At 41.9% G+C, this 15,469-nt stretch overlaps 1 protein-coding gene across 1 annotated transcript in view; it reads left to right on the forward strand.

The window, feature by feature from the left end:
* Positions 1-14,071, forward strand: part of LOC149138853 (Metallopeptidase M24 family protein) — a 538,903-nt gene extending 524,832 nt beyond the window's left edge. The window contains exons 12-14 of the mRNA XM_089448420.1: positions 13,475-13,528; positions 13,604-13,709; positions 13,969-14,071. Coding sequence (XP_089304546.1) covers positions 13,475-13,528; positions 13,604-13,709; positions 13,969-14,052 — 244 coding nt within the window. The 3' untranslated portion in view covers positions 14,053-14,071. The remainder of the gene's footprint in view (positions 1-13,474; positions 13,529-13,603; positions 13,710-13,968) is intronic.
* The last annotated feature ends 1,398 nt before the right edge of the window (positions 14,072-15,469 follow it).

A 15,469-nucleotide genomic window follows, 5' to 3' on the forward strand; every position in this document is an offset into this window, starting at 1 on the left:
GCCTCACATTCCCGGCAATGTATCTCAATCCATAAGTGATTGTGCCCTGGAAATATCTCAAGAGATTGTTGGCAACAATCCAATGTATATGATGAGGCTCGACCATAAACTGACTCAATTTGTTCACTGTAAAACATATGTCCGGATGAAAGTTCACCGAGAACATCAGGGCCCCTATGAGTTGACGATACTTAAAAGGATTTCCCAAATCAGGCCCAGCAACACTTCCACATAACTTCTTGAAGTTAAGTTCCATTGGAGTAGTCACGAACTTGCAATCCACCATCCCAAATCTTTCAAGTAGGTTCACAGCATATTTTCCTTGAGAGAGAGCAATCTCCCCTGGCTTTTGCCAGACCTCCAACCCTATGAAGTAAGGCATCAGTCCTAGGTCCTTCATATCAAATTCGGAATCCGGATCTGCACCTGTCAGAAAGAGATCGTCCACATAGAGCACCAAGATGAGAGGTCTATCATTCTCAACCTTAAAGTAAAGGTTTGGATCATCTTCACTTATTGTAAATCCCAACTTCATCAGGTAGCTATTGATCCTCTCATACCAAGCTCGGGGTGCCTACTTCAACCCATAGAGGACCTTCTTCAACCTACATACATGTGATTGACAATCTTGAACTTCGAACCCCTCGGGTTGTTCTACATAGACTTCCTCCTTAAGTGAACCATGCAAGAAGGCAGTCTTGACATCCATCTGATGAAGATTCCATCCTTACGAGGCAACAAGGGCTATAACAGATGGTGGTGTAGCGGGCAGCCGGTGCAAATATCTCATCAAAATCTACACCTTCCTTTTGAGCGAAGCCTCAAGCAACGAATCTGGCCTTGAACTTTTCAACACTTCCATCAGTTCCATGCTTGATCTTGAAGAGCCATTTCGAGGTGACAACGGATTTGTCTTGGGGTCTAGGGACCACATCCCAGACATCATTCTTCATAATTGACTTGTACTCTTCATTCATAGCATCCTTCCATACTTGTTGCTTCACAGCTTCTTCGAATGAGCAAGGTTCAGACTGAATAATGGTGCTCATAGCAGTTAAGTACCCTTGGTACCTATTAGGCTTCTTGCTTTCAGGAAATGTCCCCCTCGGTGCAACATGTCTCTTGACATCTTCGAGATTTTCCCTCAACCATGAGGGTCTTCTTTTGGAGGAGGAGGGTTCATGAGGAGGAGTATCAATGGGATCCATCGGTTCTTCAACATCAAGTATCGGCTCATCCTGCGAATCTCCCTAATTTCCTGCATCTGCTTCTTTGTCCTTCCTTCGAATAGGAAGGTTGCTAATCTTCCTTAAGACAGCATCCTCATCAAAGGTAACATCATGACTCAACTCTACTTCTCTTTGACCAGACACAGATTCTATATGTCTTAGAAGTTTCATTGTAGCCCACAAAAGTTCCTTTCTTCCCAAATGCCTCCAATTTACTTCCCATTTCTTTCGACACATGAAAGTATATGGGACTACCAAAAATTCCAAAATGAGAAACATCAGGTTTCTTACCGGTGAAAACTTCTTCAAGAGTTTTGGAGTCCAATGCTTGATGAGGGCATCGATTTTGAACGTAAACAGTAGTATTGGTGTGGAAATTTCTAACACGAAATTCTACTGCAGTAAATGATTTATTTCTCCTACTTATTTCCACAATGAGTTATTTACAAAACCCTTAAGTAAACATTAAAATAAATTATGTTTTTGTTATCACATAATAGCATAGAGAAAACTAACAATGATATACAAGCACAAGAATCAATCACATAAACACAGTTATTTTTGGACAATTGTCCCCGGAAAAACTCAATTCGAGAAAATCGTTGCAACGGATGAGGGTTTATATATTAATCTTCAGCAACAATCTCTTTACAAGGAACGACTCTATAGAATATTGAGATACTTCTGAGAGAAAACACCTGAGACAATTTTCCTTATCTCTCGGAGAAGTTCTGACACCCTGGAGACCCTCTATCCTCCTCTATGTCACTTCTGCGTGAGGACTGCGTCTCCAGCTGCGCTGTCTCACTGACCTTCCATCTGCGCTATCTCTCAGATGCTCTGCGTCACCTCTTCCTCAGTCCCTGATTGATGTTAATACCCTCCTCTTCCTTCACCCTCTGAGTATTTTCCCCGGTGTGTCTCCAAATGACTCTCAAGTCTTCTCTTATACTTTTCTTGTTGATGAATCAACGATCGATATTAAGTCCCTAATCAACGGCTAAGATTAAAACAGACTTGATCCTCACCTCATAAAAGCTTCTCACCCATATCTTTATTAATACCCATTAATATTTTTACTTTCCCAAGTTTGGACTTAGCAACCCCATTAAAAATATTAATTATTTTAATAACTCATCATTTGGGTGGAATTTCTCCAAACCATTTCTGGGTCTTGGAGGTCTCATGAATTCTAGCCCCTCCACAAAATTTTGGAGCTAGATCACATCCAAGGCTACCCAAAATCAACACTCCCTCTTAGCGAGGAATGTGTTCTCATAATGCTTCCCAATAGAAGCATCACACTGATCCACAACATTGGTCCTTTGTGCTACTGATGCTCGGCCTGCTGCCCCTCATCTACTGTGCTACTGCAACACACTGCAACTATCACTACATATGTACTGCAACTCCCTTTGAATATGTTGCATCATGCTGCCCATAGCACTACCACTACTAACTGTTGCACTGCAACTCCCTATGCTATCCGCTTCTGCTTCTGAAATGGATTCTTGACCATTCCCATCTTCTCCCTGAAATAAACAAACTTTGTTCTTCCTAGAGCCTTGGTGAGAATGTTTGCCACCTGTTCTCCTGTCGGGGTATACCTCAACTGTACTGCCCCTCGTTGGACACAGTGTCTGATGAAGTGACACCTTATGTCAATGTGCTTCGACCAATCATGAAATACTGGATTCTCAGAGAGCTTGATGCAACTCTAATTATCACACAAAATATTGGTCGCTCCCATCCTTCTCCTGAATAGATTCACAAGCATTTTCTCGATCCAATATTGAAACAGTAGCCAGAGGTACTTTTCCAATCTGCTAAACTTCCAGCCCAATCTGAGTCAGTGAACCCTCTCAGCTTGATGTCATTGCCTTGGGTGTACATTAGTCCGTGCTCGACTGTTCCTCATATATATCTGAGAACATGCTTAGTTGTTGCCCAGTGTGCCCTCTTTGGTTCCACCATGAACTAACTAAGGGTGTTGACAGCGTAACAAATGTCTGGCCTGGTATTGACCAGATACATTGGGGACCCTATGAGTTTCTTGTACAAGGTAGGATCAACTTCTTTACCTTTGGATGCATCAATCTTCTTCCAGTTGGTAATCATTCGAGTAGCCATAGGTCAACAGTCCTGCATTCTAAACCTTTTCAAAATCTTTGTAGCGTATCTCCCTTGTCCAAGGAAAATCCCACCCTTCTACTGCCAAACTTCCAACCCCAGGAAATAATGCATCCATCCCAAATCCTTCATGTCAAATTCTGTAGCTAGGTTTTCCTTGCAATCTTTGATGAGCTTGTCAGGAAAAGATCATCCACATATAACACCAGGATTAGAGGCTCATTCTCTACAACTAGTTAGTAAAGGTTAGAATCTGCATCACCCTTGACAAAACCCATCTTCTGCAAGTAACCATCAATTCGATCGTACCATGCTCTAGGTGCCTGTTTAAGCCCATACAAGGCTTTCTTCAACCTGCATACATGAGATTTCTTCTCATGTGTCTGAAAACCCTCTAGTTGTTCAATGTATACTTTTTCTTCTATCACCCCGTTCAAGAACGCAACCTTGACATCCATCTAGTGAATCTCCCACCCCATCTGTGCTGCAAGGGATATCACAGATCTAATAGAAGTATACCTAGCTACTGGGGTGAGGGTTTCTTTGTAGTATATCCCTTCCTTCTCAGCATACCCCTTAGCCACAAACCTAGCTTTGTATTTTTCCACACTGCCATCTGCAACATACTTGACTTTGTAGATCCATCTTGAACCTACAACTGACCTGTCCTGAGGCCTAGGTACCACTTCCTAGACATCATTGACCATTATGGAACTGTACTCCTCCACCATAGCATCTACCCACACTTGATGCTAAACGATCTCCTGAAAACTAGAGGGTTCTCCAACCTGAGCCACCAAGGTTTGGTATCTGTCAGGCTGCCTACGCTCCCTTTTCTTGTTCCTGGGCGCATCGACGAAATCCTCTGCATCTCGTAGAATCTGTTGAAGTTCCCAGCTCGTTCTTCCACTGGTAGTGGGTATATCTATCTTCTCCTCCTCTTTCTGAAACTCCACCTGTTGTAATACCTTTGGAGCTTTGCCTTTAGGAGAAATACTGGTGCTAGTTTCTACTGGTCGAAGTGGTTGGACTAATGGATCATCCTTTGACTGTTCTTCGAAAGGCATTTCCCGGGATTTCCTGAAAACTCTATCCTCCATGAACTTTACATCCCGTCGAATTACGATCTTCCTATTCCCCGGAAGATAGACTCTATATGCATTAGCATTCTCACTATATCCCACAAGATATCCTTTCTCCACAGTCTGATCCAATTTCTTCCTCTTTTCTTCAAGTATATGGCAATATGCCAAACTCCCAAATATCTTGAAATAACTCACCTCAGGCTTCTTACCGGTGAAGATACTCTACGGAGTAATCTTACTTAATGCCCTGTGAGGAGTCTTGTTCTAGACATAAACAGCCATGTTGCATGCTTCTGCCCCTAGAAACTTGGGCATATCCTGATCATACAACATCGCCCTCTTTGCTTCAACAATAGTATTGTTCTTCCTTTTTGTTACTCCATTTTGCTCCAGATTATAAGGAGTTGTCCACTCTCTTTTAATGTCTTCCCTTGCACAAAAATCAGTGATGGCCTTGTCAATATATTCTCCACCATTGTCTGAGCGCAATATCTTTATCCTCTTTTCTATCAGATTCTCAACTAGAGCCTTAAACTCTTTGAATCGACCAAAAACCTCATCCTTGGTTTTTAGAAAGTAGATCCAAGTCTTTCTGGAATGGTCATCTGTTGAATTTTCTAAGTCTATCTGTTAGAAGATTAATCTGTATTCTGCTGGTTTATTTCTACTACTTGTAAATTCTGAACAAGTTATTTAAAACATTTAAATACCGAAATAAACACAATACAATCACAACATCTACAGATCATCAGCTGAAAGAAAACAAGCACACAAGTGACACCGTTATTTTTGGACAAATGTCCCCAAAAAAACCCAATGCGGGAAAACCGGTGCAGCGATTTTGAGGGTTTATTATTATGCAGTATTTCCTTGAGTACAACTGGGTGCCTAACCGACTCACCCAACAGAGAAAAATACACGGCAGCAATACCTCTATATTCGGAAACATGTATTCAGAAAACCTGTCCCACGAAACCCTCTCCGACACAACTGAAGCTCAACGCTGGCCCTTCTGGCCTCTGTGTCAGCCTCTTGTTGACTTGCGTCAGCCCCAAGACTCTCTGCGGCAGCGCTTTGAGGCACTGCGCAGCCTCTGGGACCCTCTGCATCACTCCAGCAGCCTCTATGTAGATGACGCAGTCCCTCTGGCCTCCGCGTTGTCTCTGCTGGGCTCTGCATGGCCTGAACCGGTTGCTGCTCTTGCTCTCCCTGCTTTTGTGTTGGTCTCTCAGTACTGTCTCTGCCGCTCTGTCCAGTACTCACTACCCCTCGCTGCTGATCACTGATTCACTTTTGCTTAGCAACCCCGCTCTAGCAAAATGAATGACTGATCACTCTGGTTCTCCCACTGACCCTCAAGCCTCCTCTTATACTTTTCTCATTGGTCCTTCAACGACTGAGATTACATCACTAATCAATGGCTAAGATTAGATTTGGCTTGATCCATGACTTTTGGAACCTTCTAACCTAGTTTTATATTAACAACCATTAAGATTTTATCTTTCCTAAGTTTAGACTTAGGAACTCCATTAAAAATAATAATTATTTTAATATCTTTGAAACCGGCTACAATTTGTCCAAACCATTTTTGGGTCTTGGAGATCTCATGTGCTTTAGCCTCTCCACCAATTTTCATGGCTAGAGCACACCCGGTGCTACCCCAACCCAACACTCCCTCTTAGCAAGGACTGTGCTCTAGTAATACTCCACACTGAGTATCACCTTGATTATCCGGCACCGGTACTGTGCTGATGCTAGGCCTCCCCGCCCAACATCCTCTGCATTGCTACATCATGTACTGCTGCCCATGGCCCTGCCATTGCCACTGATGCATCCGTACAACAGCTCCGTCTACATCTGTGTTGCTGCTAGTCCATACTCCCAGCACTGCATCCCCCTCTCATCATGTTGCATCATGCTACTACATACTACAACTCAGTTACTGAGAAGTAAGTAACTGATCCACCCAACTACTGACATCCCTGTCAAGCTAGAAACACTCCCGATGTTGAAGTTCCCTCTGTCGCTAATAAGTGCTCCCTCTACTGACCTTTGCGTTACTGCAACAACTCCCTACATCTTGCACCGTTTCACACCTCTCTGTGCCATCCTGCACTGCTACAACCTCCTTTGTGCCTTTCACACTGCTGCAAGCTTGTTTGCACTGCCAGGGACTACTGCACCTCTAACACTTCTCTGTCGCTTCATCCGCATCTGTTTCTACCGACATCCGCCATCTTGCTACTGTCACTTCGGGGTTCCCGCAGCCGGATTTGATCCAAGAGTTTGGGCACCTCAAGGATCCTGCCCCTCATCGCTTGTAGTCCTTCTGACTACAGCTCGATCTCACCCCACCTCTTCTCTAGAGGTACATGAGCACTCATGGCACAATCGTCATCATTCTCTACCTCCTTTTCCGCCTTCGCTAGCGCTGCCTAGGAGTCAGACGCCTCTCCCTTATTCTTCTTCCTCGGACACTGGTTCGCATAATGCCCCAGTTCCCCACAGTCGAAGCACTTTATCTTGGAGAGGTCCTTTTTCTTCCGCTTCCCATGCTCTCCCACAAATGCCAGAGCTACATCCTCTTTCTCCTCTTTCTTGACCCAGGCCCCTTTGTTGTTGCTTCCCGTCTTGGTCAGCCATCTGATCTCTTCTTGGCGAAGATCTGCCCATAATTCTTCCCATCTTGGAAGATTCGCTCTGCCCAAAATGCTTTGGATGAATGTCTTCCACTTGGAGACTGCGTTTAGGGCGGTCCTCACCATCAATTCCTGATCCAACATGGACCCTATAGAAGTCAGTGGGTCTCGGATCTCCTTCAACCTACTGAGGAAGTGATCTATCTACTCCCCCTTCTGCATCTGGTACGACCGCAACTGATTCTCCAGTAGCATCTTCCTCTGCACAAAAGTGCCTTGATACAATGTCTTCAAGGTATCCCACATTTCCTTTGTCGTCTCCTTCTCGGCAATATGTTGGACCACATGATCCTTGACCCCATCAAGAATTATGCATTTCGCCTTAGCCATTGCATCCTCATACCTATCATTGTCAGCTGGGTCGACTGGGATAGCCACAATTCTCAAGGAGAAGGCCTTGACGCGATGTCTATCTAGAACAAATAGGATCATGGCCTTCTAGATGACAAAGTTGGACACCCCGTCCAGCCTGTCCTGATCCCTCAGTCCATTCATGGCCATCTCGTTGCTCTTCCTTTCGACTCCTTTTTGACTCCCTCTAAGTCTCTACTTCCCTCCTGGAAGTTCTCTGCTAGACTCCTTCTGAGTCTCGATTTCCCTCCTGGAAATCCGCCTGCCAACCGTCGAGTCGCACCTCTCCAATCTCCCATGCACCTGCAACACTAATATGGATTTCCTGGCTAGAAATCTGCCTCGGTAGCGACTCCCTCTACCTTCGTTTTTCCTTGTTAGGTATTGTTATGTCCACAGTACCCCACCAGCTTCGCTTCCGCAAACTTCCCACAGCTTCCTATGCCCCAGCAGCCAAAGGACTGAGCCTCTAAGCTCTACACAATACCCGGCACTGGCAAAACAGCTCACTAAGCCAACTGCGTCAACACCCCTGGTCTCTACGTGGCTCTGTGTGAGCCTCTTTCTGCCCTCTTCAGCCTCTATGCTGGCCTCTCTCTAGCCCGGACTGATGACGCAGTCCCTCTGCGTCAACCCTTCTTCTGTCGTTTTCTACAAGGATCAGCTTTGTCACTCAGGACAGTTGATTCTGCTGCAAATGCTCTGCTTAACTGATGCCTTCAGCTCTCCTGTGATCTGTAACCACGCTCTAATACCATGTTGAATTTTCTAAGTCTATCCGTTAGAAAATTAATCTGTATTTTGTTGGTTTATTTCTTCTACTTATAAATTTTGAATAAGTTATTTAAAACATTTAAATACCGAAATAAACAGAATAGAGTCACAACATCTACAGATCATCAGCTAAAAGAAAACAAATGCACAAGTGACACCATTATTTTTGGATAAATGTCCCCAGAAAAACCCAATGGGTAAAACGGTGCCAACTACTCTGAGGGTTTATTATTATGCAGTATTTCCTTGAGTACAACTGGGTGCCTAACTGGCTCCCTCGATAGAGAAAAATACACGGTAAATACCTCTATATTCGGAAACAAGTATTCAGAAAACCTGTCCCACAAAACCCTCTCTGTCACAATTGAAGCTCAGCGCCCTTCTGGCCTTTGCGTCAGCCCCAGGACCCTCTGTGTCAGCCCTCTGAGGCACTACGCAGCCTCTGTGTCACTCCAGCAGCCTCTGCGTGGATAATGCAGTCCCTCTGGCCTCTGTGTTGTCTATGCTGGGCTCTGTGTGGCCTGAATTGGTTGCTTCTCTCGCTCTCCCTACTTTTGCATTAGTCTCTCAGTACTATCTCTACCTCTCTGTCCAGTTTTCACTGCCCCTCGTTACTGATCACTAATTCACTTTTGCTTAGCAACCCAGCTCTAGCAAAATGAATGACTGATCACTCTGGTGTGTTCTCCAACTGACCCTCAAGCCTCCTCTTATACTTTTCTCCTTGGTCCTTCAACGACCGAGATACATCTCTAATCAACAACTAAGATTAGATTTGGCTTGATCCATGACTTTTGGAACCTTCTAACACAGTTTTATATTAATACCCATTAATATTTTATTTTTCCTAAGTTTAGACTTAGGAACTCCATTAAAAATATTAGCTATTTTAATATCTCCCAAATCGGGTACAATATGTCCAAACCATTTATGGGTCTTGGAGATCTCATGTACTTTAGCCTCTCCACCAATTTTCATGGCTAGAGCACACTCGATGCTACCCCAAATCAACATCATCAATGAAGGTGACGAAGCATTCGGCACCACTAAGAGCTTTTGTGGACATGGGTCCGCAGATATCTGAGTGTATCAATCCTAGAACACTCTTAACCCTATTGTTACTTCTGGAAAATGTTGCTTTGGCATACTTGCCTAGTGCGCACCCTCTGCATACATCATCTCTTTTGGTACTCAACTCTGGAACTTTTTTTACTGTTCTTCCGAGAATTCTTAGAGCCCCATGGTGTAAATGTCCCATCCTCCTGTGCCATAATTCATTCAAATCTTTTTCCCCACTGTTGCCTATTAGTGCCATTGAAGATTCTAGCTGTAATTTATACAGCCTGTTACTTCTGACTCCGATCTGGGCATTCCCTTTCCAACTCGGGTGTTTGACGTATACTTTCTCCTTAATGAAGAAAACATCATAGCCCTAGTTATTTCTTCCTACTTGTTTAATTACTTAACAAGTTATTTACCATGTAAACACTGAAAATAAACACAAGTACAGTATCAACATTTACAGATCATCAACTGAAAGAAACCAGCACACAAGTGACACCGTTATTTTTGGACCAATGTCCCTGGAAAAACCCAATGCGGGAAAACTGGTGCAGATATTCAAAGGGTATTATTATTATGCAGTTTCTGAATACAATTAGGGTGCCAGAAATGGCTCACCCAACCGAGAATTCCCTTGGCAGAAGTACCTCTCCTCGGAGACAGATATTCCGGCTGATCAGTCACTAGATGATCAATCCCACAGCAACTACGACAGCTCCTTAGTTGGGCATCGAAAGATGTTCCAAGCTTCTCCACTGCTCTGCGTCACTCTACTAGGGACTACGTCACCCTCTCAGCTCACCAACACTCAATCTACCCCACGAAAATCACCCAACGTTGCATCTTGGCCCTGCGTCATCTCTGCTAGCCTCTGCACATCTACTGATGCCTCTACATCAGCCCCTTGGCTCTCTGTGTCAACCCTCTGGCCCTCTGCATCACCCACACTAGCCTCCTCAGTCTCTGCGTAAGTCCTAACTGCCTCTGCGTCAGCCTCTCCAGGCTCTATGCTGTCTCGCTGGCACTATCTCTGCCTCTCTGCTATGTATTCTCGACCTTGTGTCGAACTGCTCCTCGCTGCAGCAAACCACTAGCTCGATTCTCTCAGCAAAACCCTGCTCCAAAAAATCGAATTGACTGATCAATTTGGTGTATCGTCAACTAACCCTCAAGCCTCCTCTTATACTTTTCCTGTTGAGTCTTCAACGGCCGAGATTAAGTCCCTAATCAACGGCTAAGATTAGATTTGGCCTGATCCTTGTCTCTTGGAACCTTCTAACCCAAAATTATATTAATACATATTAATATTTTAATTTTCTTAAGTTTGTACTTAGGACCCCATTAAAAATATTAATTATTTTAATATCTCCTCATCCGGGTAGAATTTCTCCAAACGATTTTTGGGTTTTGGAAATCTCATGTTCTTTAGCCTCCCCACCAATTTTCATGGCTAGAGCACATCCGATGCTACCACAAATCAACAGTGGAAATAGGTGGCAACGAAGGGAAATGACTTCATGTCTAAGTGCCATGGCCAAAGGACCTGCTGATGGAGGTCCACATCCTAAGTGTATGGGTGTAATGAAGGGAGCAATAATAGAGGCATGAGTTACCCTTTCCTTGACCTGCTTTTTCCAGCCCTCTAGTGCACCTTTTACTTCTTTTTGATAAAGCTTTAATATCGTGCATAGCTCAAGGGTTCAAGCTTGCTTTTTATGATATAGCATTTACCCCTTAAGATGAGTCAATTTCTCACTCATTGGGCTTGGGATATGCAAGGGTTCCTTATGATGAGATGGAGCATCAAGTGCTCAGGAGCTGGGTGATGACTAATGAGTGAGGTAGAGCTCATGCTAGGCTTTTTCCCACGTCCTAATTATGTCTCAGCCATCTTTTGCATTTTAACTTCTCTTTTTCTTTTGTTGTTGCCATCTTATGTGTTTATCATTCTTGTAGTTGCATCAACCTCCAGTGCAAAGTTTTTCAACCTTACTCAAGGATGTGGATGAATGAGTGGCAAATCCCAATGAACCAATGATAGTTAACCCGAAGGATGAGTGAGGTATCAAGGGAATGTTGAAAGATGTTAAGTATAGAATGGTTATCAACATGCTACTTCAATCCAAGTTTCCCCTCCTAAAACCCTAAGGCCTTGGGGGTAGTCCCACTAGACTAGGTCTAAAGACTAACCCCCTTGGTAAGGTGAGAGAACAAGCTTATAGTCAAGATTGGTCAATCATCTAGATCACCCCTTTATCCATGTTAAAATGCCCAAAACACTAAGTAAACCACTTGATTGCAAAATGGTTAAAGTACCTGCTGAGAGGTAGCCCACCTTCATTCAAGAGGAATTGTCAGATAGTGGAAGGTGTATGACTTGTGCAAACAGCAAAGGAATGTGGCATCTCATCATCACTGAGCAATGTATAGGGCTGCTGGTTTCCAAGATAGGAGAGAAAAGTTCTCCTATCGGGTTACCCATTTTGGTGGGTTAACAGGACACAAATCTGCTTTTGTAGTGTGATTGATTTCTCCATTTTATATTCACTGCATTTTATTTTCTGAGTTAATATACTAGTGTGTTTATTTTATCTGCAATTTCATAAATATTTTCTAGGTTTTAATAAATTGTTGAAGTAAATTAGATCTAGTGTAAAATAATTTAACAGAATCGGTAGGGATAAGGAATTGTTTACTGAGATAAATGCTTGAAACATTAGTAAAAAGGGTTTTCACCATGGCAACATAACTTGGCCCAAAACCCAAACAAATTGGTATCTCTATAATGGAGGACCAATCTCCTTGATCATAGCCTCTGTCAAAGTCAATTTTAAGAAAAAGGGATTGCTAGCCAATCTCTCTGGCAAACTCCAAAGCCTCCCAAACTAAAAATAACAATGTCCGGTATGAACCGCTCCTACACAAAACATATATGCACTAATCTATCCACCCACCATATCCTCAAGGCCAAAGCCTTGATCATAATTTTGTATAGGCAATACTAAGCAAAGTGATAGGTCTTCAACTCTTGATGGTCTCTCATGCTACATTCTTGGGGATAAGTTTAATCATTCCCTATTTGAGAAGTTCAGAAAGTCACCAAGACAATAAGACCTCGTAAGCCAAACAACAAAAGTTATCCCCAGTGAGATGTTGTAGGTGTCTTTGGCTTTCCTGATTAGTCTCAGGATTGCATTGACATTGACAATGATAACCATGTTGAGCAAAAAATGTGGCAAATGGAATTTGTATATGGTCCTATCTAGGTGGCAATTTTCTTACCAAGATGATGCACTACGTCATAGAGTAGCATCTTCAAGCCCATGTACCCATTGATCATGTGCCATGAGTCATAAGAGCATCAAGACTGCTTTGGAATGTACTACCTGCTTTCTCATTGGTTGTGTTTTATGGTATTCATATGACTGTCGGGGTGCCAAAAACATGTCAGGATTAGCCATTTTTTACCAAATACAACTTTTTTTTCACATGGAAAGTACTTTTATATTGCATATGAGGAATATATATGTTCTGGTTCTCGAGGGACTATTCATTCTCAACAACAAAGCTTGAAGCCATTACATCAAAGTTCATCACGTCACTTATGGGAATTGAACCTGTGTTGGGAGGATCCCAATCATTCCTCCCAACCACCCGAGATATACCCAATTGACTTTCACTGAACTACCCTTTGTTTCCTAAATACCATATTTATTATTTTGTCCCTACCTTCTCTCCATAACTTATTTGTAATACATTGTATTGGTCTAGAGGACATAGAGCATTACACTTGTTAGCATGTCTTGAAATCGACATCAGACCAAAATGTCTGCTTTAAAAAGCACCAACTCATGACAGCACTGACAATACAAAGGGAAAAGAACTGATAGGTTGAAATATCATGTATTGGCTTATACTTGAACTATTGGAAGAAGTGTCTTTAGGTGGTTTCAGGTGAAATTGTATTGGAGATAAAGTAAAAGAAAATGTCCAGCAATTGGACACAAAGTACAAACTCATATAATAACGAAAAAAGTAAGGTAAAAGCAACTCCTGTCTAAAAGGTCTAATAAAATTTCATTTCTTTATTACTTGTTAATTTTTGGTGTTTATTGATCATGGCTACATTTGATTTTCATTGCAGGTTAGCAGAGAGCGTTATTATAAAGTCTTTGAAGGATGCCAACATTCTGTTAGGGTATGCTACATCAAATTTATCGTTTTAAATATTTCCATCATGTAGATGCAGTTCATGATTTTCATCCCTCTCCAGAACTGTAGAAGAGATGATGGAAAAAAGACTAGGTGCAGTATTCATGCCTCATGGTCTTGGACATTTCCTTGGACTTGACACTCATGATCCAGGAGGTTATGTAAAGGTTGGTGATGAGACATAATCTCTTCCGTTTTGATATTGTTGGAAAATTTTCTCTTTGATTGCTAACCTTTTATACAACTTACTTCCTGAACTGATAAACTTATTTCTGTCCTTCACATTTTGTCTCATAGTTACCAATTTATGTTATTTATAAAATGTTTTTTTTCCTTGCATGCCTTTAAATTTCTGTTACCAGAGCTTCAATGTTCTCTGGAATAATTCTATGCTTATAAAAAGGAGTGAGATGGCATTTGTCACAGGGACTTGAGAGGCCTAAAGAACCAGGGCTGAGATCATTGCGAACTGTTCGTGTTCTTCAGGAAGGAATGGTAAGATGCCAATAACTATTCTTAATATAGAGCTATTATACTTTAATATAGAATCAAGTAGGATCATAATTTATATTTTTGTTCTTATATATCAGTCTTCAGTATATGTATCCAAGGCTATAATGTATATTGGTCTTCAGTATATGGCTTGACTAACCATAGGGTTATCACGGCTAGGCTACACAAGTTGTTATTTTCACTCAATTTTTGCTGGGAGATGCTAACACTACTACATGTAGTTCCCAAAGGAGGATGGGTGAAAATTTCACATGCACAAAATTGAGTTTAGTATTTTGCAAAAACCACCTTTGCAATGATATATAATTCTAATAGTAAGATATTTTGCAGGATCATGAAGAACATGACATACATTAAAGGAATTAGAGGGCGATAAAGTACACAAATAATATATGATGCATGTGTTTATTAAATGCACCAAAGGTGATGATTATGCTTGCATCTAGCTCGAATCAGTTTATATCTGGATTGTTGTAACAAGACATCTCACTCCCTGGTCAACTTTAAACCTTGCTCAATATGGCAGAACTATCCATATCAAAGTTATCAGGCTTGGAATCAGCAAAAGCTCGGTGAGGTGGAAGAATGAAGATTTTAATCAAATCAGAAAAAATCAGCGAGTACAAAAAAATAAAGATATACACATATTTTGAATCAAAAAAATCATCTTTATTGATATTCAATAAAACCATGTCCATACAGTGCACAATATCTGTTGAATGGTGTTGTCATTGATGGCAACATTGGTCTATAAACGCTCTTAATATACGTCATGGATTGCATTAGCTGGAAGCTCCAATGGACTAGAAGCCCCAGAAGAAAGCAAGTCTCTGCGGCGTGGTCATGATACCCTGTTCTTGTTGAAGAATTTGAGGATGAATAACAGTGAAATTGATCATGTAACCATCTCTATTTGGTAGCCCTCGTCGTGTTGTTTCCAATGGTAGGTGGTTTACCCCATAACTCCTCACGATTGAGGAGATATGCCTCTTTAAAGATTGAAGCCCCACTTTTGGTCAAGGAACCCCAAAGAAGATGCTACAAGCTATTTTTTTCATTCATAAATTAAATTGGGTTTATCCTATTCTAGTCAAAAATAAGAAAAGGGGGTATTTTATCAAGGGAAAAATAGCCAAAAATTAAATTTTGGCTCCAAAACATAATTTTGAAATTCAAAATTAGAGTTGGTTTTCCCTCCAAGTGATCAGGTTGGCCCCCTCTTTAAGTGACCCACTTCAACACTATAAATGAAGGATGAATTCTCCACAAGATGCATCAAATCAACTTGCTATCTGTGATTGATCTCTATTGCCTTGCGTAGTCGTGCATATCTGAGGTTATGGTCAAAGTTCTGAAGAGTTTTTAGGTTAATTTTTCTTCTTTGTAATAGTTTCTTGCTGGATTTTTGCTGAGG

The sequence above is a fragment of the Pinus tabuliformis genome, chromosome X (assembly GCF_031772625.1).
Source record: "Pinus tabuliformis cultivar Carrire ecotype Pingquan chromosome X, CPIR1, whole genome shotgun sequence".
In the NCBI taxonomy this organism is placed as follows: domain Eukaryota; kingdom Viridiplantae; phylum Streptophyta; class Pinopsida; order Pinales; family Pinaceae; genus Pinus; species Pinus tabuliformis.